The 27,513-nt window shown below is 37.3% G+C and overlaps 1 protein-coding gene across 1 annotated transcript in view; it reads left to right on the plus strand.

The window, feature by feature from the left end:
• The window catches only part of clcn7 (chloride channel 7), a 68,304-nt gene that overhangs the window by 12,335 nt on the left and 28,456 nt on the right, over positions 1-27,513 (plus strand). Inside the window, exons 4-15 of the mRNA XM_048609381.1 lie at positions 1,885-1,950; positions 3,596-3,728; positions 3,858-3,967; positions 4,308-4,388; positions 9,488-9,550; positions 12,764-12,847; positions 15,319-15,412; positions 16,236-16,300; positions 18,182-18,298; positions 20,168-20,222; positions 22,181-22,241; positions 24,842-24,986. Coding sequence (XP_048465338.1) covers positions 1,885-1,950; positions 3,596-3,728; positions 3,858-3,967; positions 4,308-4,388; positions 9,488-9,550; positions 12,764-12,847; positions 15,319-15,412; positions 16,236-16,300; positions 18,182-18,298; positions 20,168-20,222; positions 22,181-22,241; positions 24,842-24,986 — 1,074 coding nt within the window. The remainder of the gene's footprint in view (positions 1-1,884; positions 1,951-3,595; positions 3,729-3,857; positions 3,968-4,307; positions 4,389-9,487; positions 9,551-12,763; positions 12,848-15,318; positions 15,413-16,235; positions 16,301-18,181; positions 18,299-20,167; positions 20,223-22,180; positions 22,242-24,841; positions 24,987-27,513) is intronic.

Below are 27,513 nucleotides of genomic sequence, written 5' to 3' on the forward strand. Positions count from 1 at the left end.
TGTAAGCATTTGAAACCTTCTAAAAGGTATCAATGTTGATGAAATGTAATTCACACGACATTTCTGCTTGAACTGCAGAAAAAACATGAACATAGGAACTAGGAACAGGAGTAGGCAATTCAGCCCTTCGAGCCCGCACCTCCATTTGATATATTCGTGTGTGATTTCACCTTGGCCTCAACCCTGCATTGATTTTATTTCCCCTTTTAGATGAGTCAAAGTATATTAAACAGTTAATAGCTTGGTATTGGTGTTCAAGTTGGCTTGTTTAATTGTCAACTGGGGGATCAAAGTTGAGAATTAACATGTTAAGATTGGAAAGGAAAGAAATACTTATATTTAAAAACACTGTACTGTTTTTTAAATATAAAAATGAATGTGTCCCCTGTTGTACTTGGTGGAAACATTTGCTTAGTGAGTGAAGAAAACTTTTTTTAGTAGGCAATTAGATTGGGTTTTAGAGATCACACGTTATTCAAGCTTTGCCCTTAAGGTGTATGTCTGCTAAGCTCTTTGAATTCCAAGTTACAGATATCTGTTCTTCATTCTACATTTTTGTATCTTGCAAGACTATAGTCAAACTTTATATGTTCTGAAGAAGCATTCACTCTCACTTTCTACAGTTTGCATATTCCTTAACACCAGTTTTACCAAACAGTGGGTTGCACCTGTACAAGGATCTTAATGGTGATTGTGAGGGGGCGGGGGGAGAGATAGTGAAGGGAGGAGAGCTTTAAGATTGACTGAAAGCCCAAAATATCTGTGCATGTTTTTTTTTTCCTCTCCTTTTGGTTATGACCATGTCTGAAAGTGAGTGAGCTTTGAAGCTCCAGTACCGACTCCATCTGAGCCCTTGCTCTTATTGCTAACCCCAACTCCGACCTCGCTTTCCTAACCTTCTCTCACTCTTGGTCACTCCATTTTGTGTATTAAATTATGGGCTGACTGTTGGAAAAGGTTGTCTTAACATCAAAGAAACATGCCAAATTGGTAGGACTTCCCTAGTAATTAGGAAGGAGAGACCCTTGTGTATAAATCATAACTTTGACAGATCATTCCTTTCTAGTTAAATTTAAGGATTTTTAATTAATTTGATGGTTCCTTCATTTGGCAGTTTTGCAGATGCCAATTTGATTTTGAGATACCCAGGAAGAAACAATGGGATAACCTTTTGTGTTCTTTACTGTGCGACAGCATTATAGGGTGTACTCCAGCAACCAGTTGTCTTCTCAAACGGTCATTGGATCACCACAGAGATTTTCATGTGTGCTCAGCAACCCAAAATCCATTGAATTAATTTATGTTCGTGTGGGCAATGTGTATAATTGGATGAATAGAGAAACTGCTGGTGAAATGATCTTTTGTTTTGACATGCATTTCATCTAGATTCTTTAATGCTAAAGTGAAATCATATATTTGTATTAAAATTGCCTAATTCTTTTGAGAGTATACTTTGCACTAATAAAATAATTAGGAAAAAAGGAAATAACAGATGATACAAATCACAAAAACAAAAGTTAAAAAGGAACATTCAGAAATGGGAAGCAAGTATACACTTGGTCTAAGAACATTTTCAAGACTGTCCTTCCTTTGGGTTTTAAATTACATTTATAAATGCAGATATTTTTTTAAAAATGCAGTGGCATCTGAATTTAGCCTATACAATAATCAGCAGAACATAATTGTTTTCTACATCATATTCCCATTGTCAGTGATGGTCTGAAGAGCCTGTTTTGGAAAGTATACACTGAATTTACTGTTTATAAACTTCTGCTGGCAGATACACAAAATTTGAAAAAAGAAGATTGTCCATTACTTTGTCTTATCAATTTCTGTTGTTGTGTCACAGAATGAATTTTAACTTGTTCTTACATTGCTTTTTAGAGCCTTGATTATGACAATAGTGAAAATCAGCTATTCATGGAGGAAGAACGGCGCATTAGCAAAATTGTACGTACTTTTTTTACAGTCTGCTCATCTGGTTTTATAATATGTATTCATTCCTAGTTGTGTTGTTAGACCAAAAAAAGCCATCCGACCAATAATTTGCCTCTGTTTTATTCACTATTTTCTTGTCTGTCAGTCCCACTTGCATGACCTTTCTTATGTTTGAAATTTGCCTTTCCCCTCATTTGCTGTTCTCTGTAAGTCCCTAATTCTTAGGGTTGTATTTATTTCAGTTCTTATGCAGCATGATACCAACTAAAATGTTCCAAGTTGGGACTAAGATTGAACTATGTAAGAAGCTGGTGCAGCTTGGACTCATGAGAATGAAAGTAGCGAATTGAGACTCTGGCTGGGAAAGAGTTCTTTTTTGCTTTTTATTATCCGGTATTCATCAATAGGTACATAAACAGGATTTTGAATTATCTTTTAATCCATTTGTGTAATGGTTTATACAAATGCTCATGTAATTTCGTGAAATCAACTGCCATCTGTAATACTGAATAACTAATACTGGCAGTCTGGCAGCACTCGATACAACAGGGGTGAGGAGGTTTGGGTTTGAGTATATTTATTCAACTACTCGGGTTAAAGCATTAAAACTTTGCCTGAGTGATATGAACATATACAAAATGAACATGACTAAGACTTGCCTGTGAATAGATTGCAACATTCTCTCTTTGCTTGGAAATGTAAGTTATGCACCCAAATGCAGTGCCCCCAAAAAGCAGGAAGATCATGGTAGGAGGGAGAAAGCCACACCAGGAGAAAAGGAAGGAGGTTTATCTTTTTGAAGCACGTGAGCGACGACATACTAGTTTGACAAACCAATGTTGAGCCTTGAGCTATATGTCTGATGTCTGTCTAAGATCTTCATTTTTTTTCCGTAATTTTACTAGCTCATTGTAAACACACCAGTATAGCATGTATAGCTGTGGAAATATTTTGAGGTAAATGCATATTCTGACTTGTTACAAAACTGGTTATTGTACTGATAACTTTTCTAAGAGTGAGCTAACTGATCTTAATACAAAAGGTGCTACTCAGTGTGGATTGGTGAAATGCCTTAGAAATATTTTATTTGATTAATTTTGTTCTTTTGTGGAATGTGAGTGTCACTGGTAAGACTGCGATTTGTTATCCATCCCTTAATGTCTTCAACTGAGAGACTTACAAAGCTGTTCCAGAGGGCTATTGTGACAGACTTCCCTCTTTAAGGAACATTAATGAACCAGATGGGTCATTATGACAATCGATAATAGTCTCACAGTCACCGTTACTGGGACTAGCTTTTAATTCCAGATTTACCAATTGAATATTGAAATTTGAATATTGACTTCAAATTTCATCACCGCCCTAATGGGAATTGGACCAAGTGCCAGAGCATTAGCCTGTGCATCGGCAATACTGTTCAGTGATGTCACTGCCATGCCACCGTCTCCTGTTAACTGATAATTTGGTTACCTGATTAGCCAAATATCTGCACTCACTCTTGTCTTCTGTGAACAAAAGGTTTGATGTCCACAGCTATTGGGTTTTTGCACTTTTTAATTTCAATACTGATTTATAGAGGCTTTTCTGAAATTGTATGTAGCCACATTATATGTGTGATACTGCTGATTTAGCTAGTGTTTTTCTTTCCTTCATTTAGGGTTTTCACGTACTTGAAATCAAAAGATGGATTGTCTGTTGCTTCATTGGAATCTTTACTGGCCTTGTAGCCTGTTTTATTGATATTGTTGTGGAAAAACTTGCTGATGTAAAATACAAAGTAGTTAAAGAAAGTATCCTTTTCCTTTTTCTTTGAACTGCGTAACCTATCACCATTGGTTTGTTTTTGCTTATGTTCGTATAATATTTCTGTTCAAATATTTTAAGCAGATTGCTACTATCTTTCCTTAAATAATACATAGATATCGACAAATCTATTGAAGGAGGTGGATTATCCATTTCCCTTGTCCTTTGGGCATCATTGAATGCTGGTTTTGTGGTCGTTGGCTCTTTTTTGGTGGCGTTTGTAGAGGTAGTGAGATTTATTGCGTTTTATGCATAATATTTTCAACCTAATTTTATTAAGAATGTTAGTGAACTACTCTATCAGCAGTGCTGAAATTAGCATTCAAAATGTAATCTTAGACAGTGTTTATAAACTTGCAACAATTTGACAGTGTCCTATTAAACATACATTCGTTTTGGTAATTAAGTGTGTCAGACTTGAAACATTCTGTTTCTCTGTCCACAGATGCTGCCTGGTCTACTGAATTTCTCTAGCTTTTTCTGTTTTTTTTTTAAAACTCTGACCATTTTGAAGGGCGGTGCTGAATTATTTTTGTGTGACTTCTTTTATTTAATGTTTGCTTTAGCCTGTAGCAGCTGGCAGTGGAATTCCCCAGATCAAATGTTATCTTAATGGAGTAAAGGTTCCACATGTGGTTCGACTTAAGGTGGGTTGAATGTTTAATAAAATGAATTGTGTGGAATTTGCTCTTAACCATTAGTTTGGCAACTGAAAACCTGTATGCTGGAAAAAAACTTGCATGAAGAACTGCAGTTTGTGATTGACAGCACTTTTTATTTGTTTACAAGAACTGAATTATAAAGACTTAATGTTTGAAAGTTTAATTTTCAAATTATGAAATATGCAAAAGAAAAATACATTCAGGAAGACTGGATAATTCAACGTGCTTTGTAGCTGCCAATATACTTTGAGAAGTGTAATCACTTTTGTAACGTAGGAAGCACAGCAAGCCCTGACAAATAGCAATGGACAAATTATAAAATGATCCATTGCGGCTCAGCCGGCAGTATTCTTGTCTCTGAATCTCAAGGTGTAGGTTCAACTCGTGGACTTCAACAAAATAAATCGAGGCTGGCATTCCAGTGCAGTATTGAACATGCTGTATTATTGGAGATGTCATCAATCAATAGAGCTATCCCGGCTGTCTTGTGCAATGTTGATCTCTCAATGGAGAACATAAACAAATCTGGTCTTTGTCATATTGATGTTTATGGCAACTTGCTGTATGCAAATTGTCTACAGGTTTCCGTTGCAACATTTAATTGACATCAGAAATAGTCCATTAACTACATGTTGTAAAAAGTGCTGTTTAAATACAACTTCTTATTTCATTTTTGTTCAATCATGGTGATGCTTATTGAGGGATAAACTCCCACCTGTTCTTCAAAATTGTGCCATGGGATCTTTTATGTCCACCAGAGAGTGTGGACAAAACCTTGGTTTAACATCCCATTTGAAAGATTCTGTCTTCGACAATCCAGCAGTTTCTCAGTATTTTGAATCACAAATGTTGAGTACAGAAGGAGGCCCATCATGTCTGCATTGGCTTACCAAATGAGTATCATGACTTAGTGCTGTTCGCCTTCTGGTTTCCCATACCCTTACACATGATTTTTATTTAAATAATCATCTAATATCCTCTTGAATGCCTCAATTGAACCTGCCACCATGAAACTTTCACAGTATGTTCTGGACCAAACCACTCATTGTATGAAAATAGTTATTCTCACATTTCTTTCTACTTTTGTAAATCACTTTAACTGTTTGCCCTCTCAATTTTGATCCTTTTACTCCTGATCCACTCTATCCAGGCCCCCTTGTGATTTTGAAAACTTTGATCAAATCTCCCCTCGGCATTCCCCTTGCCAAGAAGAACAGTTCTAACCCCACCACTCTATCCTCATAACTGAACTTTTTCATCGTGGGAAAGTTTCTGTCAATTACACCTGGTATGATGCTAATTGTCAACTAGACATTTCTGCTCAAGAATCTAGAGTGTGATCCACAACCTTCTGAAATGGTTGTTTTCTTTTTGTTAGAACCCACACTCATTTTTCTTATTTATTTTTATTCTTTAATCAATTTTGAATTATGAGCTGGAAATGACTGGTGGACTTTAGGACAGCTCGTGGTAAAAGGAAAAGAACAGGCCAAACAAGCTTGGTCTGTGAGGCCAGGGGTCCAATTCAAAGACTAATTACAGGCTGAGCCTTGATTTTCAAAAGTTCTAACAGGCACAGCGACCTCAGAAAGAGCATTGTTTAAATAGAAAGTAGAAGTTGGCTATTAATGAAGTCAGTTCCTGGGATTAGTTCCAGCAAGTTTGGAAGAGACCCTATGTTCAAGCACATGGCAGTTGAAAGGTAATTGAGGACTCGAACAGTTGATTAGTCTATCGGGATGGAGCCAGATTTAGTGGCTTTTTTTGAACTGTTTTCTGAGAGATGGTTCTGGACTACTGCTGAGACAGTGTGATGATTTGACAGCTCCCTGCCTAGTCTGATATACCAGCTTCCAGAAGCTCAAAGAGAAGAGAGCAGAATTAGAAGTATTGCTGCCTTTAAGTGGGTGATCTGGTATCACTAATCACCGTTTCTGAAAAGCAACCAAGGAGTCCAAATTTGTGTCTGTGAAACAATGCATTTTGAAAGCCATTTTAATTATCTGGTCAGTTTTGTTATTTTCTTTCATTTATCCACTAATTGTTTGTCTGTCTTTTGTGTGAATAGTGGCTGAAAACCCAAAGCATTTTTTTTTTAAAGCACCGACATTAATCAGCTCGCCTTGTTGTTTAATTTTCTCTCTGCCAACTATTTATTGGATACGCAATAACTTTAAGTCTTGCGTTTAATTTCTAGATATCAGTTGTATGTTAATTATTTTCAAAGTCTCTGATTGATTAGTCAAAATTCTAGTTAGACACCATTGGAGTGAGTATTTTGGAGGGGTCCTTGATTTAATTTTATTTTGTAGCAAATACAGAGATGGAAAGGCTGATTCGGATTGGCTGTCTGTTTCCATGTCATAACACTAAATCATTTCATGAAAATCTGGGACTCTGTTCATATCTAATGCATTAAATTAATGTTTTAATTCATTATTGAAACTAGGACTTTAGACTTGCACCTTGATTTGAACAGTTACATTGAGGCCAGTTTGCCTAAACTTGTGGCCTTTGTGATAGTTCACTACTCACCTCTTTACATTGAGGGGATAAAATTATAGTAGTATTCAACAGAATTGGGTAAATAGCTTTGCCCTCTGGTGGGGAATCATAGGACCTTCCTAGAAATAAGAGTCAGTAACATGAACACGCAACTGTGTTAAAATTTGAAAAGAAATTTAATGTATTCAAATCAAAGGTGGGTACATAGAGCTGAGGTACAGATCAAGCATGGAAGAAACTGAAGGGCGAAATGATCTAGTCCTCTGATACAAACCATGGTGTCACTCTGTAATTAGCTTGTCATATTTTGATATAAGCAATACCTGTTCATAAAATGAATATGGCTCATGGCGATCTGGTTCTAGAAAATGTGTTCTCCACGAGCTTCCTTAAAAGAGAAGGGAAAAGGAGACATATTATTATGCTGATTTTGAATGTGTATTTGCCTAAAACATATTGCATGTTTTCCTGTTACAGGAGAAGCAAAATAAGTACTGTCCAATCTTTGGTTCCCATTCACTGAGTTAGTTCTGCAATGACTCTTGTTGTTCCTTACTGAATAAAATGGTTAACATCTCCCATGCTGATTTGTACTCATCTTCATTCATGTTACTTCACAGGATGCATATGAACTTTTAAGGTGCACAGCTAGTTTGGCCATTCATCTCGAGATTTGGCTGTACTCTGTCAAGTTCTGTTTTTTTTTTCTATTCCAGGAACATTCTGACATGCAAAGAAAACATACAGAAGTTTTTGTTTGACCAATCAGCAAGTTTAAACCCTGTTCCCTCCATTCCCAACTGAGAAACTCATGGCCTTCCCTGTCACCTAAGGCCAATATTTAGTGCTTAAAACATTAAGAGAGCTCATTGGATCAAGCTCCAGTCAAGTAGGTACAAGATGACTGGTGAATCATGGGCTCCTGTTGAGGTCCCATCTTGCCAATTTGATTTCTGGTCCCAGGTATCATGCTGGACACTTGGTCTTCAGGGGATCCAATGGCAAGAAGGGAGATAATTTCCTTTCCGATCTGATAGGAAAGAGGGTTTAGAGAAGAATGTGTCAGAGGCAAGGATAGGGTGGCAGCTTTTTGTATCCACCTGCTTTTGCTCATCTGTGCCCCTAATTTGGGCAAATGGAGAGAACTCCACCCTTCGAAATGAATTAGCAGGCAGATCTCCGTAGACTCCCATTCAAGAAACCAGCCTCTCTTATTTGAGAAGGCAGGCTGGTGGCAAGTCAAAGCCATTAAATATTTGCTTTACCTCCTTTTAACATGCTTTCTTCATTCTTGCTACCTCAGTCATTATCTCTCCAGGGCCATCTCACCCAGTTACTTGCCCTTCTTGCCAACTTCCTCGTTCACCCCATGGAAGGGAAAATTGCACTGTCTGACCTGGAACATCAGTTGATCTGTCTATGCATTTTTCTCCTTTTCCTTGCCTTGAATATGCATCTTTTTCTAGTTTCTCTCCAACTTTGGCTAATTTTTGTACCTGAGCAGTACCACCAACTGTCATCATCATATCCCCACTAAACTGTCGACCATCAGATTTGTTTCTGTCCCAATACCAGATGATGTTATGAAGACACTAACCTCTCAACAAATCTGTCAGCGTCACCCTCCGCAAACAAAAACAGTCTTTGCAAACTTCTATCCCACCTGCAGCCTCCTTTCCCTCTCTTGTTCTCAGATATGTGAACCGTCTGAGCACCATCTTTCCTACTCCTCCAAGAATCTGTCAAGTCACATTCGTTCCCCCCCGCCAGCCAAAGTCACAGCTGTGGAACAGCTCTCATTGAAATCGTTAATGACATCTTGTTAAATTGTGTCCACATTGATCCTCCTTGATCCATTTCTACACTGACCTGGTCAAACACACCATCATGCTTTCAAGACAGCATTCGATACAGTGCATGCTGCTTTAAAAATGTCATGGAATCCTCAGCTTTATAAACAATGGCAGAGTACAACAGCCTGGATGTGATGATAAACGGTTATAAATCAGCAGTTAGATCTCAAGGGAGAATGGAATAAGCCATGTAGCCACAAGTCAATCAGCCGAGCATGGATGGTGGAAATTTATTGGAAAAATTCTGATGAAAGAATAAACCTTGACAAATTAAAGATAGCACACATTTGTTAAAGCTGGGTCTGACAAATGTGATGTCATATTTGGGGTTAACAACGGTGAAGGTAGTGAATTTGATAGATTCTGTGCCAATTTTAATAAGACTTTTGGCAGACTGCTCACAAAAATCAAAGCCCATAGGATCCAAGGCAAAGTAGCAAGTTGGAACCAAACTTGGCTTAGAGATTGTAAACGAAGCATATTGCTTCATGAATGCTATAACTCTCAAAAACAAACATTTGGACGTGAAGGAAGGGTGTATGATTAAAACGTTTACTGGCGCCTGTGGTTGTTGGTGAAAGAAGCTGTAGGCTGAGGGGAGATTTCAAGAGGCTAGGCAGGCAGGTGGACTAGTAGCTTTCTGTCCACTCGTATTGTAGCTGACTGACCTACCTCCGTTTGCAAAGGCTGTTACTCTTCAGAGTTATGGTTGTATTTATCTTGCAGACTCTGATAGTCAAAGTCCTTGGTGTGATCTCCTCTGTCGTTGGTGGACTGGCAGTTGGGAAGGTAATGTACAACAAAGAGCCACATGCAGTTTCCACACAAGTTCTGCTTCCCATATCCTGCATGAACTGCATTGCATCATCTTCCCTCGTGGCTTTGAAATCTGAAAATGTTTTGTGGTATCTATTAAAGTCATGCATTAGGCAATTAGTACAATATTTAATCCCAAAATATGTTATTACAATTAAGCCAAGTGTGAACTCTTGTATTAATCTTATAAAGCAAGTCATTGTTTTGGTATGCTTTTAATAGTGATCCATTAATAAGTATTTTTTGGCTTCTGTTAGGGATACAAATAAGTTGGTGATAAATCCTAAAACCTACTTTGCTGCAGTGCAGGATTAGCATTGTTATTTTAAACAGAGAGCATTAGCCCTATCATGTGCTATGCAGACTATTCAGTATTTCCTTTTTAGCGGGATAGAAATAAGTGGATTAAAATAAGGAGCTGCAGTTAAGAAGCAAAAGTTGTAAGTCGTGTTTAACAAAATTGTTGGGCAATTTGGTGGAGTATAAGAAATTGCAGAAGTCCTGGCTGGGTCTGACTGACCATTCCTATCTTGCAATGTCTGTGTGCACAGAACCACAAAGACTGCTCACCAACATTCCAGTTTGGGTTCTGCCAGGGCCCCTCAGCTCCTGACCTAATTTCAGACTTGAATCAAGCATGGACAAAGGAGTTGAATTCGAGGTGAAGTGAGTGTAACAGACCTTGACATCAAGGCCACATTTGACCAAGTGTGGAATTAAGGAGCTCTAGCAAAACTGGAATCAATGGGAATCAGGGCAAACTCCTCACTGGTTGCAGTCATTCCTGACATGTAGCAAGATGATTGTGGTTATTGGATGTCGGTCATCTCAACTCCAGGACATGTCTGCAGGAGCTCCTCAGGGTAGTGTCTTAGACACAACCATCTTCAGCTGCTTCACAAATGACCTTCTCTGCATCATAAGGTCAGAAGTGGGGATGTTTGCCAATGATTCCACAATGTTCAGCATCGTTTGCAACTGCTCAGATACAGCAGTAACCAATGTTCAAATGTAACAAGACCTGAACAATATCCAGTGAGAAGTGGCAAGTAACATTTGTGCCACGCATACGCCAGGCAATGATTATCTTTTAAGAGATGATTCAATTACCAGCCCTTGACATTCAATGAATACCCCACGATCAACATCCTGGGGATTACCATTGTCCAGAAACTCAACTAGACTCACTATAGAAATACAGTGGCTACAATAGCAGGTCAGAGGCTTGGAATATGGCAGTGAGTAACTTAACATCTGACTCCCCAAAGTCTGTTTACCATCTACAAGGCACAAGTAAGGAGTGTGATGGAATACTCTCCACTTGCCTGGATGACTGCAGCCCCAACAACACTCGAGAAGCTTGACACCATCCAGGACAAAGCAGCCTACTTGATTGGCACCACATCCGCAAGCATCTACTCCCATTACCACCAATGCTCCGTAGCAGCAGTGTGTACTATCTACCAGACGCACCTCAGAAATTCACCAAAGATCCTTAGTCAGCACCTTCCAAGACCACTTCCATCCAGTAAGACAAGGGCAGCAGATTTTTGGGAACACCACCGTCTGCAGGTTTCCCCCCCAAACCACTCACTAGCCTGAATTGAAAATTTACCACCTTTCCTTCATTGTTACTATATCTGGGGTCTGGAATTCCCTCCCAAACAACATTGTAGGTTTACTTTCAGCACATGCATTAGTTCAAGAGGCAGCTCACCACCACCTTCTCAAAGGCAACTAGGGAAGGACAATAAATGCTGGCCAGCCAGTAATGCCGATGTCCCATGAGTGAGTGAATTTAAAAAAAAAAATGTGGAGTTGTGATCATTGAAAAATATAAGTATAAAGTGAAAACAGGAATTGCAAATTGCTTAACTTGTACGTACTTATTTCTGAAATATTCTAATTGGTGAAATTTTGGAGTATAGCAGTGTTCGCAGAATGATACCAACCTCAATGGATAATTTATTGCACTTGTTTTTATTTCTATAAAATCCATTAAAATCATTCAACAGACTTTTAAATTCAAAACTTCATTTCATACTAAAGTTGTTTCCTGGCTGCAGAAATGCAGCTGGACTCTCTCTTCCAGTATTTCTGGGTTTCGTTGATTTCCTGAAAATCTGAGATTGCTCAAGTGTCTGCCTAAACCTATGCTTACTCATAACATTGGGCAACAACACAATGATAGCTGATTGAACACTCCAATTCATTTTTACCTACACTATCTGCATAACCCTTACACCATTGATAATCAAAAATTTATCAACCTTTGCTTTAAATTTATTCAATGACTGAGCTTCCACAGCCCTCCAAGATGGAGGATTCCAAAGAATCACCAGCCTCTAAATAATAAACTTTTCTCCTCATCTCGGACCTAACTGGCATCCTCCTTATTTTTAAATTGTGCCCTCTAGTTCTAAACTCCTCAACCAGAGAGTATCACTATGTTTATAAGTGAAAAGTAATGTTGTGCTGCACAGCTGTCAGGCAATGACATTCTGTAGCTAGACTGTCAATCTAGGTTTCCCCTTGACTATAAATGGCATTCCCACTGTCAAATCTTGCACCATAAACATCCTGGGCTCACCGCTAGCCAAAGACACCACATAATTAATGTGCAACAATGAAGGTCAGAAGCTATGTATTCTCTCTTGATTCTCCAAAGTCTTCTGCAAGGCATGACTTGGTGTAAAAGAATACTATATTCTCCATTGCCTCATTGAGTTCACCTCCAAAAACACACTATTCAATGCCATCCTAGGATTGAGGCCCTCTTGATTAGTCAAAATCCCGCAGTCCTCCATCCAAGAGCACTGTGGAAGTAACTTTAATGCATGAACAATTGCAGTTCAAGAAAGTAGTTTAGCACCAGTTTTGAGAGGGCAGTTAAAGATGGGCAATAAATGCTGGTTTTGTCAACGGTGCAAATATTCTGTAACTGAAGAAAAATAAATCTAAATTACTGGGGAAAATTATATTGGCAATCTAGCCATTCTGTTCGCATGAAAGCTTTAATGTTGCTGTGTATTGTAAGATAGTTTGATTTTTTTGAAAAATAAAATGTGTTGCAGAACTTGAAATGGATTAAATTGAGATCAGTAATTCATTCTAAATTGAATAGATTAAATTACTTTCTAAATTTTAACATAGCTGTGTGTTCATGTTACTGACTCTTATTTCTAGGAAGGTCCTATGATTCATTCTGGTGCTGTAATTGCAGCTGGCATTTCACAGGGCAGATCCTCAACTTTGAAGAGAGATTTTAAGGTTAGTTTTCACACGGTTCTCTTCTTATTTACTTTCTCTTTCCATTAACATAACCCCAAATGTAAAATCTCCTGCATATTGGTCCATTTTTTAATTGGCTGTGTTCTCGTCAATAAATAAATAGTCTTCTGGGTGACTGAATGTAAGCTGCTAATTTGTTCAAGTAATTCTTGCAACTGAACAAACAGGTCACTTGGTCATTTCTGTTTATTAGCCACACCTGTGGTGTATCAAGGCTGGATTAATTGACTGAATTTGAATTTAGATAAAGTAATTTAAAATAATTATACTGTCAACACAAGAAACAGATTTGAATGAGACTTCTGATGACTGCCGGTTACTGCAGTTACCCATTATTGTTGATATGATCGTGAATCTATGTGCCCAGAATTCTGGGTACATATGATGTGCACCTCTGATGAATACGCACCAATTTGCCCTGGTGACATAATTAGTGTGGTGGACTGAGATTGTTTCAGGCAATTGACCTTATGAATCTTAAAAGATCCATAAAGTCCAGCATAAATTACACGTACAAATGTACATTGGTTGTACAATCTTAAATCATTTATGCTGTTTCCTTTCAGTCTATCCAGATTGTGCGTGATCTCAGTGGAAAACGAGCAGAAACTCTAGGCCTATACATTTTAATGAATTGTTAACACAGCTTTGTTCATTATTCTTGTGTTGGAGCAAATTTAATATGAAATATAGATTGACTGACTTTTTTTAATTTGGGAACCTTGCATACTGAAATTTATTGATATTATGGAGAATTACTAAATTTGATTGTTGCTGATGAAATACTTTTCAGTTGAAACTCTTTATCTTGCGCTCAGCTGGACAATTTGCATGAGTATCCGTAAAGGGGAAAACCAACAATTACATGAGAGGAGAGTGCTGATTAATTGGCAAGCGGACTCTGGTAGACATTGCCATGGAGAATGCAGTAGTTAATGATAATTGACTGTGTGCTCATTTGAGCTAGCCTATTCACCAATGTAGCACTCAAGGAAGCCATAGATATGTGCTGCAGAACCATATCGTTGGTGATCTAGACTTTCCATGGGTGCATGACTTATGGACTCAGCAACTTGTGCAGTTGAGTTCCATTTTCAACAACATTGTCTGCCAAAGTGGGAAAAGTTCTAAGGTGATCTCTTGATCCTGAAAAGTGCACACTCTACCTTAGCTTGCCCATCTAGGGTAACTTATCTCAAATGTTTGAGGAACAGGCAAAGCTAGCTGTTTCACGCTGCTATAATGCAGTTGCAACACTTTTACCTTTTACACAATGAGAAATGGGGTATATGAATTTCAGTGTTGGTATGATGCTAGCTACATAAGCCAAGTGTCCTAAAGTCTTCTGGATCGTATCAAGCAGTATATCCCTCGGCTGATTACTTAACAAGCCAAGGACTGATCCTACTCAACTTGTCCATGCTTACAAAATTCACAACATTCAATGCGGTTCTGCAGTTAAATAACATTGCTGGATAGTACTGAGTATGTGAGGAATTATCCTGGCAACTAATTTACGATTGTTGCTTGAGTTCCCAGTGTATAGCATTGCAAGAGTTAGAAGCTATATGTATTTCTAAATACACCAGACCCCTGTCCTTTAAGACAGAAAGAACTTGACGTGCAGGATACCTTTTTCAACTCAACAAAACAAGTGACAGCCATTCACTTTTTTTTCTTAGGGCAATGTTATGGCCAATTAGAGTCAGTTTACCTGGCTTAAAGTTTAAACAAAGCCTGTCAATTATCATTAACTGCTGCATTCTCATAGCATAAAAAATAAAGTCGCCATTGTCCTAGAGGACCAGAGGGCTGCTGTCTCATAGAGATGTTTAGTGGTGAGCTTAACCCGAGGGTCACCATGTATCAGGCAAGGGGTGGGGTTGAGAAGGGAGGACCTTTGTGGTGAAGTCAGTCTGAGTAGGAATCGAACCTGTGCTGTTGGTGTCACTCTGATTCACAAGCCAGTCAACTGAGCTAACCAGCTCCCATTCTCATTGCATTTCCTATACCAAGCAGAGTCCACTTACCAACCGATCAACACTCCGCCTAGAATATAAATTCGGTTTCCCTCCTTGAATTTGTTCAAGATGAAGAGCTTCAATAAGGAGTTCTTTTCTTAAGTAATGTTCAAATTCTGTCCTAACAAATGACTGTGGCTGGGCAAGGGAGAAATTAATTGTTGAGGTGTTTACTGGGCTCTGTACATTGTCTGTGGAAATGGGTATAAATTTTACCTATTCATTTGTCTTTAATTTGTGTAGTCCTAACAATTATGTTACACTTCTAGAAAGGAAGTATTTTGCTAGTTATTGAAGCAACTTTTAGTCTGGAGATTTATCACTGCAGTTGTGGCTAGAGCAGCTTTTGAATTTTCAGACTGAAAACAAGCCTATAGCTTTAAAGTAGGTGACAGAAAATGAATGTCAACTTGCTGTTTTATGTTTCAGATATTTGAGTATTTTCGCAGAGATACTGAGAAACGAGATTTTGTGTCAGCTGGTGCTGCAGCAGGGGTCTCTGCTGCTTTCGGTGCCCCAGTAGGTAAGGGACTATATGATGAGGAATATGCTGTTCTCATGATGAATATCAAAAGATTTTAACAGTGTAAAGAGAGACAGAGTTAGCATTTTAGATCAATTGCCTTTCATCAAAAAGATTTGCAAAGTTTAAGTTTCTCATGTCAAAAAAGAATGTTTCATGAATGTGAACCTTCTATCTTGGGGAAAAAAAGACTCAGAGTAAGTGATATTCCTTTTTAAAAGGTGGAAAATTGAACCTGAATTTGCATAAGTAGTCAACCATTTCCATGAAGAACTTCTAGAGGGAGCTGTCATGGGGGTTGATCAGCATACTACCTTTTTGTCACAAGTTTGGGCTTGAAATCAATTTCCTTTGATGTGACAGCATTGTCGTTCTGGTCATAAAGATCTTGTGTAAAATATGCTTGGGTAGTTATAGCTGCTCACAAGCGCCAACTGTCCTTGTTTGGTACTAATGGTATAATATTTACAGTTTCCTTGGTGTGATAACCCCAATACAATTAAACATTACTCTTCGTGAAAGGGTTCTAATTTGATATAATATGAAATGCCCATTAAAATACCGAAGACAACTGTGAAAACATCAATTTTGATTGTGTTTTGAATTTCGAATTCTTTGGAGAACATAGCAACCTATCTAAATTATTATTATTATTCAAAAAGTAGTTTTTGCCCTAATAATTTGGGGTGAAAGTATTTTTATATGCATTAAAAACTGGTGATGCATTTGTTTGAAATGAATAATATTCTTTTGATTTAATTTTTGATATAATTTGTGATTTTTTTCAAGTGAAGCTTCCTTGTTATGTAAATTTACTTTGTAGGCGGTGTTCTCTTCAGCTTGGAAGAAGGGGCATCCTTCTGGAATCAATTGCTGACTTGGCGCATTGTAAGTGAATGAAATTTATAAAATAGAATACCTCACAGTTACCACCAATTATTATGGGACACAGTATTCTTCAAAACTCTTGTATTAGTTCCTATCCAAGTGATTAGCTCTGTCATTCTACTGTCCTATCTAAAATGCTAAATTCATCTCCAAAATCCTCTGCAGCACTCTGATCAGACTTTTGTTCTCATGCTGTACAGGTCAGAATCATTCCGGCAAAATACATTTCCAAGATTTTAACAATATCTTTTTGTTTGATTTGCTTATCTTGTTGCTGTTCTTACTGTTTCACCTGTCTTCACTATTTTCTGTCTAATCTACCTCAAAAACAAAGCTATCCTGCTTCTGCTTGTACTGTCTTCAACTCTGCTTAGGCACAATGTTGTTGGCAGTAGCTTTTCCTCTGCTGATGTGGTCACAGTTGGTCTCTGCCTGGGGTCTATCATTGGCTGTTTCCTCTTCACTATCACCAAACTCCTCATGATAACATGAATGCATCCACCCATTCGCACCTCAGTACCTCCACCCTGCCTTGGAATTACTGGTCCATTAAAAATTACCATGATGATGTTGGAACTGTTAGTTAAATGGGAGGATTTGATTAAATTGAGTTTTGCTCCCTTTTAGATTGGTGTCCTGGCCCAAAGGGCTGTTTTCTGGATCTTGAAGTGCAGTTTTAGATTCTTCTACAGACCTACATTTTTTTAAAGGACGTTCCCAGTTTTCAGGGCAGCCTGCAGGAACAGGCAATGAATATAGCTTGCTATTTAAGATTTAATTCTTTCAAATTATTTTTATAGTCAACAATCCCAGTGATGCTCACATCCCATGAAAGAGTAAAAAGTATTCTGATGTTTTCAAATCCCTCCTTGTCTTCACTCCTTTCTATTCTATGATGTCCTCGAGCCCCTATAGCAAGTCTATATTCTGCCAGTTCAAGTCTCTTCAGTGTTTCAGGTTTTCTTTCAGCTGTTAGGCATTATGTTCTGAAATTTTCTCCGTAAATATCTCCACCTCCCTTTCTCATTTAAAATCTATCTCTTTTGAGCAATCTTGTCATCTGGCCTGGTGTTGTGTCCTTGCCTGCCCTTGTGTTGAATTTTGTTTGGTAACGCTTATAATGTGCTTTAGTCCATTGTATTTCATTTCAGTTATTATTTAAATGCTAGGTGTTGCACATATAATACAATTGATCTGTTTTATATTTAAAGTTTTAGTTTAAAAGTTTTAAAATAAAATTCTCGCTGATAATGTATGACATTGGTAATGGGTTCAGAAGTCTGGTTGCTGGCCATCTACTTGCAGGTGAGAGAACAGTGTTGAAGCAACATATGCACAACAGATTGAGAGGAATAAAAACAGAAGTTGCTGGAAAAGCCCAGCAGGTCTGGCAGCATCTGTGAAGCAAAAAATCAGAGTTAATGTTTCAGATCAGGTGACCCTTCCTCAGAATAGACCTGAACCATTAATCCTGATTTTGTGACTTCACAGATACTGCCAGACCTGCTGAGCTTTCTCAGTTTTTTTTTTCTGTTTTTCTGTTTTTGTTCCTGATTTACAACATCCACAGTTGTTTCAGTTTTTATTCAGTTTGAGAGGAATAATTGTCAATTTGTTTAGAGACTGAGTCTTGCACATCTGGATGCCGCCACGCCATTTCTAGGCAGCATATGATGCTCAGCTATTGGATCAGTGTGACTGTCATGGCCGAATTCTACTTTTGTATTCTTTAGATGATGGGGCAAACTGATAACAATTCAGTATTTAATGTAGACACACAAACAGCTTCACTGGTGGGTATTTTATAGTTATGAAGTCCCTTAGTCTGTTTCTTTTCATTTTTTCATTAAATTTTATTCTTGGAAATTTTCTTTGTTCCAGTTCTTTGCATCAATGATTTCAACATTTACTTTGAACTTTGTTCTGAGTATTTACCATGGTAAACCTGGTGATCTGTCAAACCCAGGTTTGATCAACTTTGGACGGTTTCAAAGTGAGGTAAGAAAGAGTGAAATAATGAATGATATTTTATAGTTGCGCTATCCCATTAGCAGTTTGTTACGTCAGAAGTGCCATGTCAAAATTCTAATGCTGGCATCAAAAGTGTGGTTGAAGCATGGAAATTAAGCTATTTTTAATTTCTATAATAATGATGATGGCTACAAATACTGTTCACTGACAAAAGAAACAAATTGCTTCATTCCTGTGCTGCAGCTGTTCTAGTGGTATCTTGACAGCATCGTGTCAAGTTGGAATTTTTCAAAAGACAAATCAAGTTAAATTATAGTGAATACAGTCCTGCAGTCTTTTTAATTAGAATTAAATGTTCTTTTTGTTTGTTTAGAGCTCTGCAATTAAAATGAATACTTTAGGGGATTTGCTTTTTCCATGTGAGTTAATCGTGGAGGGTACTGTCTTCTGTGCATGCACTTACTCTCTTCCCAACAGTGAAACTCTCATGTTGTGTATTTCAGTTGAGCAGAGCCTCAAATCACTCTCCACCTTGCAAAGATGGTGCAAGTACATGTTTCAAGCAGTTCAGGCTTAAGAACTGTGGGTCCGAGTGAATCCTCACTGACAATCGGTTCTGTAAAATGACCAGCAGTAACCAGCACTGCTGTTATCACATCCCATATACCATTACTGATGCCGATCTCTTTTTGCTTCTGTGTAGTTCCTACATTCTCATAATTTTAAAAAAAGACATGATTTATCTTTCTTGGGACAAAACAGGATGATACAAGGCTTAGCCACATTAATCTCCATCTGTCTTCTTAATGAGTTTGTCTTAATTGCTTAGATCGTCCAGCTCCTATCTAAACTAAATGTTAGTACAATCTGTAAATATCAACATAACAAGAAACGTGCAGAGGAAATGTCCAGGTGTCTTACTGTGTGCAAATTTGAATATATTTGTTTAATTTCTGTACTTTTTGCTTTGCTTTTTCTTGATTGCACAATTAAGACGAGCCATGTCAGCATGTGAAGTTATGTTTTAATCACTTCTAATATTACTTTCGTTTTGCACTTCAAAAAGGACAATCCAAAATTTCCCTCCTCTCTGCAATAAGAGCTAATTTAGTATGAATACTGAGATTTAATCTCATTTTGTGGGTTGGGGGCCAAATACGTTTGTGGGAAAATGTTGGTTATGTCTAGCAGTTCAAAAGGAAAGGCCTAAATTTTTAACACCTACAATTGGACAAATTATGTTCAATAACAACTTGAAAGCAAAAACCTAATTTTTAAAATACTTGGTTTTATCCTTGGTTTTCTTGTTATTATGTGCTAAAAATGCAAAGTATGCAGAAGATAAGCTAGCTTGCGTTGAAAAAAAAAACTACATTTCTTCTCTTTGTCTATATAGCTAAGCCTGAAACTTTATTCAATTCTTTGTGATCATTTTCCCAGTTGTGACAAGAAATATGATGTGCTAACATATTATCTGACTGGATTTTGTTCATTTGGCACTAGAATTTCTGTTGAGTTTTATTAGAGTTGGATTTGTAAGAGAATAAGTAGAAGGAAAGCATGTCTTTTACCTATCAATGTTAATTGCAATTTTTTTTTGGTTTCCATTTTACCAATACCATGTGGTTAGTACAGTCATGTTTATAGTCCCGTAATTTAAAAAATTATATTAGATCTCCTTTGTCAATCATCATTGTGTCCTTCAGAATAATCGTTGGCTGTTGACCTAGTTTTCTCAGTTGACTATCTTAAATATTGCTGAATGTTGTAGACAAAGTCCTGGGTATTGCATCCACTAACCCAGAATCAATAAATGAGTTAAATCTATGTATACAAGTATTATTAATTCCATTTTTTTTTTGCTTTCAATTTCTTTACTTTTTGTTTTCTTTACAGGCTGTACAGTATAATTGGTATGAAATTCCTATATTTATCATTGTAGGTGCAATTGGTACGTATTATTTACCACTGCAATGGCGTAGGCAGTTCAATGCAAACAATGTGCTATTTGAAATTTTGCAGCAAATTGGTAATTGTACAGAGAATCTGATATGAATTGTTATTCTTGTACGTTAAAATAAGATGACAAATTTGGTGTTTGATAATTCATGCATAAAAGCTTGATTGGCATTGTTTTTCTGGAAATGCATAAATTTACTACAGTAGAATTAAATCACTATGTTTGAATATTATAACCCAGAACACATCCATTGTTTGTTATTGTGACAAGCTAACTGTTAAAACTAAAATCATTCTGATTCAAACCGTGCATTAATGGTGTTGTGAAGGTCTGTGTGACATGCTTGATTTGCCATGTTAAATTGAAGCTAAGTATCCTCATAAATTTTATCCTGCATGATTTTGGATAACTGAAAATGCTTTCAAAGCTGACATTTATTTCAAGGTTTCATGAGACAGGTTTTCTAAACTGTTTGAGCTTCGTTTTTTGTGATTGGTGATGTGCTTTAATGAGATTATTGTGATGCTAACATTTTCAGCTACATGTTAGTTTTCTCTTGTACTGTGTTTTACACAATAGCTGCTTTCTTAAGACTTTTGTTTGTAGTTTTGAATTTTATTTGTATCTGAAACTCCTCTTTCCACCTGTCTTTCAAAACTAGCAACATAACTATTAGAGTAACGATCTTTGCATCTACAGTATTTCACTTTCAGTGATATCTGGATATGTTTTTCTCTCTGACTGGGAGCATCTGACAGGCAGGTATTATAAAGTTCCACCTCACATAGGAATTTATCACTTAACTATACCCAAGAAACACTTGTAGGAGCTGTCTGGTTTGAGCAGTAAGCAATTTTGCACTTTAGACCCCCCTACCTCCCGCAGTGTTTTGTTTTCTATTGTTTCGATCCTAACTGATATGATACGTCAAAGTCATGTTTAGTCATAGAACAGATGTTCTAGAGCATACGTGGTTGACCTGCTCTCGGCCAAATGCCTTTTTCAAGCTTAAAAGTTACTCCGGTTGGTAAAGCTCACTGAAGATTCTGACCTTTAATGATTTTCAAATAAGTACTTCAAGGTTGCAGTGAATAATCTTGATGCTGAAGCCTTGATAGGATGTTAAGCACTGTTATAGCAATAACATTTTGGCTTCTGTATTTTTGAGTTATCAAAGTAAAAGCAAGCCATGCTGCAGTAGCTTGAGACTAAGTAAAGTGTCTGTTTGAGGGTTAGAAATTCTTTGAAAGATAGCTAAAGAGCTTTTCTGGTACAGTGCAGAGACAGACCAATCAATTTTAGAATAAAAACAGAAGCAAACACTTCCATGATTTCTGTTGGGGTAGCAAATATTGTTGCTATCAGTGGTATTTCCATATAGGTTTATTAGGCATCATTGTTTAAACTGGTTTTATAATCCTGCCTGTATGTTTGTTCACTTCTCCTGGGTACCTAATAGTAGTTCTGCATAAGCTTTCTGGTATTCTTGTTAGTTTGTCATGGTACATACTATGAACACCTGGGAAAAAGTAATTTCCAAACAGTTTGGTTAGGGAATCCTTATGACTTTTCCCTGATGGGACCTTTTAACTCAATCATCCAATTAATCTGCCCCCTGCCCTTCTTTATGGGCATTCCTGGAATAGGTATTTTAACAGGTAAGGCAGCAACCTGTGCATCATCATTGAACATTATTGTTTGGATAGCATCTGCAGATAATTTATGCATATTTGGTGCAGCAACATGAAATGTAATGCAGAAATGGTTATTGATATCTAGTTTTCTCAGTTCAGTTGAGCATTCTATTCGTGTGTACTGTATGATATCTTTTTCTATGAATAGCAAATGAATTAATCTATCTCTGTCTTTAGTTGCAGTGGTGACATATGTTTAGCAGACATGTTTTTAAAAACCTGTTAACACATTGTATTCTCTTTGTAACCCTGCAGGTGGCATATTAGGAGCTTTGTTTAATCGGTTGAATTACTGTCTTACAATGTTTAGAATCAGGTAAATTGTGCAAAAGCAATGCATATTTTAACATCAGTAAATCTGCATATCTCTTTTATTCTTGGTAGTGTTTTGGCAAGATACTTTAGATGCAAAATTCTCTAAAATTAATTTTGTATTTTCTGATACAAAATAGAAACTGAAGGGGTTCAGTTGGCTGGTTTGTTATGGCAAGTGATGCCAACAGTGTAGGTTAAGTCCACACTGGCCGATGTTTTCATGAAGGACTCCTTCTCAACCTCTCTCTCTCCTGAGGTGTGGTGACCTTCAGGTTAAATCAGCACCAGTCATCTTTCTCTAATGAGAGAGCATTAGGATCCTGCTGTCCAGCGGGACTATGGTGACTTTCCTTCTCACATTGAGAGAGAACCATTTAAGTTTACTGTAAGTGACAAGCAAACACAAATTGTTTTCATTTTTAAGCTTGTGTTTATGGTTTGGTTTTAATTTTGAATGTTGAACTTTTAATCTTTATATTTTCCTCTTTTTGCCCCTGGCCCATGCACATCCTGCCACTGTGTTGTAGAGTATGTACAGATTTTCTCCTTGCTTTCACAGTAATCTGATTGAAATAATAAATTGTGATAGTGATTTTGAACTATCTTTGTCTAGTGCACTGAATTAAAGACCAATGTAAGATTTAGTTCAAGAGCCAAAAAGGCATGTTAGCATCCCATGTAGTTTTAGAGCAGTTTGTTAAGAAACAACAACATTGAAATGATGTGGTCAATTTAAATAGGCAGCAAAGACACATGACTGTGACAAGTAAGGAGATTGGCAGTGGGACAATGGTTGGCTTGTGAGAACAACTCTTCCTCCTTTTCTTTCTTCGCTGCTTGTCATCTTGGTGTTCGATCTTCACAGCTTCAAATTACTTGAGCATTAGACTTGAATCATCCTCAACTGCCTACCTGCTCTGAGGTTCCATAAAGCTTTTTGACTTGTACTGTTTTTTTTTTTCAACAACGTTTTTTCACAGGGCAGTGTTTTGGCTTGATCTCTTCTTAATATCTACATAATTGAGCAGCCTCCATCTAGCAAATGTATTTACACCAGTGATATTGCCCTGACAACTGGCTGAAGTTCTGACCTTTTTAAAAAATGCTATAAACTTTTATAAGTGGAGAAGTCAAGCAAACCTAACCAGGTCCATCATCTTTGCATTCCATATGAAAGACACACAGCATTCTAATTGTTATTGTCTGCGGAGAAAAAGCGCAGCATGACCTTGACCGTTCCCTCACTTAGCATCAAACCTCTGAAAGACTGCCAAAAAGATCAACCATGAGTCATCTCATCAGGCTTGGAAAAGCACAACTTCACTCGTCTTGCTGCTAATCTCTGGAACTCTGAGATCAGCTCCTGTTAAGTGCTTACCAGTTCCCTCAAATGTCGCCTCTCCCTCTAACTTACGTAGGAGAACACCGAGAAATAACTTGTATCAGCAGCACCTTGGATACCTCTCACCCACTCACCCTATTCACTGCATGGATCAGAAAACATTGACTTTGCCTGTGTATTGAACATCTTAAATTCCATAACACCGATGAGACCTGGAGGAAAACTTAGGCAAAAACTATCTTCGAAATAAACATACTGTCTCTGACCAAATGTCCCAACTACCAAACTTTAATCTCCCCCAGAGCATGTGGATGACGCTCAGTAGAAGAATATGGACAAGATGTGACCTTTTTGATGTACAATTGGCTTCTCAAAATCTCCCCTTCCTGGTCAAGGTTTCCACTGTCCTAATCTGTGGATTTGAATAACATGCCCCAGCTGACATTTGAGAGCCAAATCCTGGAGAACCTGATTTTGAAAGCTGATCCTAGCTTCTGCTTGTAGAGCCATGTGAAGGAAGATTGCCCTTTTAAAGGTCTACCTTATTACAAAATGTCCAATAAAATGTCAACTTTTTTCATCTAAAACTTGGGCTTCTATAAACTCACCCACAATGTTATCTTCCTGAGTTTTTGCGTGTATCTTTTATCCTTGATTATCAGACTTCACTTTATTTCTTTATCTCAACTCATTTTCATACCTCAATCAGTTTCTTCTTCTGTTCTCAAAATTACTCATTTGACAATCAGAAGTTTTATATTCTTCATCTGATTCTTGTCAGTCCATGCCCAAAGCTTTCATAAGGCGTAATAGTGAGCTGTTTATCAAGGACTTTTGGATTCCGTAGCCAGTTTTTCTTACTGAATAATTGAACCATGGTGATTAAGTAATTCTCTGTCTATTATGAGTAAACTTTTACATTCCAGTATACATCTTCCTTAAGCAAGATTAATTGGAAGACCTAACACAGTTTTGAAATGTGGTTATTTCTTTTAAAATATCCATCCAGTTGTAACGTACAATTGTAGAGACCTCATCAAACCAGGGCTGCTTTTTGGGCTCTCTACAGCCTACACCATCTAAAATAATTCACTGATTTGTTTCTAGAGAAGCACATTTTTAAGCATCGTTCTGGAAGATTGATTTACTGCACTAACCTATTTCAAGCTGACGATTATATATACAAGACGTATTTCCAATTTCTAACACCAGTACGTAATGTAATAAAATGTTAACTGGCTTTTATTTTGTCTAAAAAGGTACGTTCATCGTCCCTGTTTGCAAGTAATTGAAGCTGTGCTAGTTGGGGCAGTGACTGCTACAGTTTCTTTTATCATGATTTATGCTATATACACGTATGATTGCCAGCCTATTGGAGAAGATCCTATTAAATATCCACTCCAAGTAAGTTATTGTTTCATTTTTGCAAGATTGTAGATTAAAATTTTGGATTTCAGAGATTATTTCTTCAACAACACAACTGCAGCTCCTTCAGTCGGGGAGAAACTACAGATGCTATAACAAAGCAATAAAATATTGTGATAAAAAGAAATGAGATGGAAATGTTATGATTTAATTTTCCAAGTACTGTTGGAGCACTAGTGCAGCTGCTATGGTTTGTCATAGCTCCTCCCTTTTTTTCTGGAAGAGAATGTTGGCTAGATTTGCACTGCTGATTACTGCTGAGTGATCTGTTTCTGGTAATAAATGAACATTGAGGGGAGCAGCGTTGTTATATTCTCTATAATCAAATACCTGTTTAAGGCTTTCCTATGAAAGATAGCTACTTGCAGTCCTGAAAGTTGACCAGTATCTGTGTACCTGTGTCCAGTGAGTGGAAGGATTAGTATTGACTGGAAGCAAGAAAACAAACTTGCAGTCATAGTTGAGCTTTAGAAGTTTGTTCATATTTTGAATTCAACAGCCTTTTCTAAGAGATTATCTCTCTTACGGATGTTAATTTTAATTCTACAAGTAGTAATTTTGATATGTACCCATGGAACCTAAAGAAAAGAAGCAAATAATTTTGCAATTTACACTTGAGAACTATTTAATTTTTTTCTGTAGCCCTTGTCTGCTATTGCAAAAACCTTGGCCTGTTTTGGACAGACAACAATGAATGTATATGCTAACACAAAAGGAAGCTAAAACTGTGATTTCTGCAAATCTTTTCACCTCTTGTTGCACAAATTAAGATAGCAAAATGTCTGTCCAAATCATTCTCTGTTTACATAGTGTGCATTTTGTGCTGAGTTAACTGATTTTTGTTAGTGGTATTTGGAGCGCTTAATTCATTTCTGTAACTCTGAGATATTTTAATCGTGTAGGATCGTATCACCCAAGTCATAATATGGAATGTCAAGAATTGACTCCCAGTACTGATCCTTGCAGCATTCCAGTCGTTATATTTTACCAACCTAAAAATGATCCATTTATCCCAACTGTTTCCTGCGAGACAGCTAATCCTCTCTCCATGCTTGCATATCGCCCTCAACACCATGAGCTCTTATCTTGTGCAGTAACTTGTTTATTTGTAATCTTATTGAATATTTTTTTGGAAATCCAAAAATGCTACATTTATTGTTTTCCCCTTTATCCACCCTGATTGTTACATTTTTAAAATTTGTCAAACATGACTTCATTTCATAAAACTATGTTGATTCTACTTGACTACGTTGTGGTTTTTTTCTAAATGCCCTGCAACTAATTCCTTCATAATGATTCTAACATTTCCTAATGTCTGATGTTAGGCAGGCTGGCTGGCTGGCCTGCCTCCCTCCCTCCCTCCCTCCCTTGAGTGGTGGTACGTTTGTGGTTTTCCAATCTGCTGGGATCTTTTCAGAATCTAGAGAATTTTGAAAGATTGCCATGAATACATCTACCATGTCTGCTGTCACTTCTTTTAAGACCTTAGAATGCAGACTATCATTTTAGTGGACTTGTCAGATTTTTTATTTCCATTAGTATTGATTAATAACTTTTTTTTAAAAAGTCATCAGTCACTTTTAGCTTCTGATTTATTTTCTAATACTTCTAGTGGTTTCAAGCATGAGAACCAATTCAGAATACTTGTTCCAAGCCTCTGCCATTTTCTTGTTTCCCATTATTAATTCCCTAGCCTCAACCTATAAGGGGCAAAAGTATGTTTTACCTACTCTTCCTTTTCATAGACTTGTAGGAGCTTTTACTTATGTTTTTAATATTACTTCCTAGTTTTCCTAACAATTTCTCCCTCTTTCAATTTTTTTTTATTGCTGGTTCCTAACATTTTCCAAATCCTGTAACATACCATTAACCTCTGCATTGGATATCTCTTATTTCAATGGAATAACATTCTTAATAAAAAGTGAAATAACTGGATGCTGTAAATGAGGAACTAAAACAGAAGTTGCTGGAAAAGCTCAGCAGGTCTGGCAGCATCTGAGAAGAAAAAAAATCAAAGTTAACATTCTGGGTCTGGTGACCCTTCCTCAGAGCACTACCTGATCTGCTGAGCTTTTCCAGCAACTTTTTGTTTATGTCGCTAAGAACATTCTTAGTCAATTTTAGTCATAGGCTGTGCACCCTTCTTTCTTTCTCATATCTTTTGTTGAGAGTCGTGAAATATCTCCTTACTTCCACGAATTGTTCTCCACCTTCTAAACCTTTTTCCTCTTCCCTCAACTCAGTACAATGGACAGTAGAAATTGCTATTATTTAATATTAGATCTCAAGCTTCAGATCCGCACTTTTTGTTCTCAAACTGAATGTGAAATTTCATCAAGTTATTGACACCTCCTTACTAAAAGGATTCTTTACTTGTGAGGCCTTTTAAAGAACCCTGCCTCATTGCACAAAAGTGTAAAATAGGCTAAGCTCTGGGTTGGTTCCATAACATGATATTCTATGAAACTGTCCAAGTTCTCTCTGAACTCATACTCTAGGCTACTAT

This window comes from Rhincodon typus, chromosome 21, assembly GCF_021869965.1.
Source record: "Rhincodon typus isolate 14 chromosome 21, sRhiTyp1.1, whole genome shotgun sequence".
NCBI lineage: Eukaryota > Metazoa > Chordata > Chondrichthyes > Orectolobiformes > Rhincodontidae > Rhincodon > Rhincodon typus.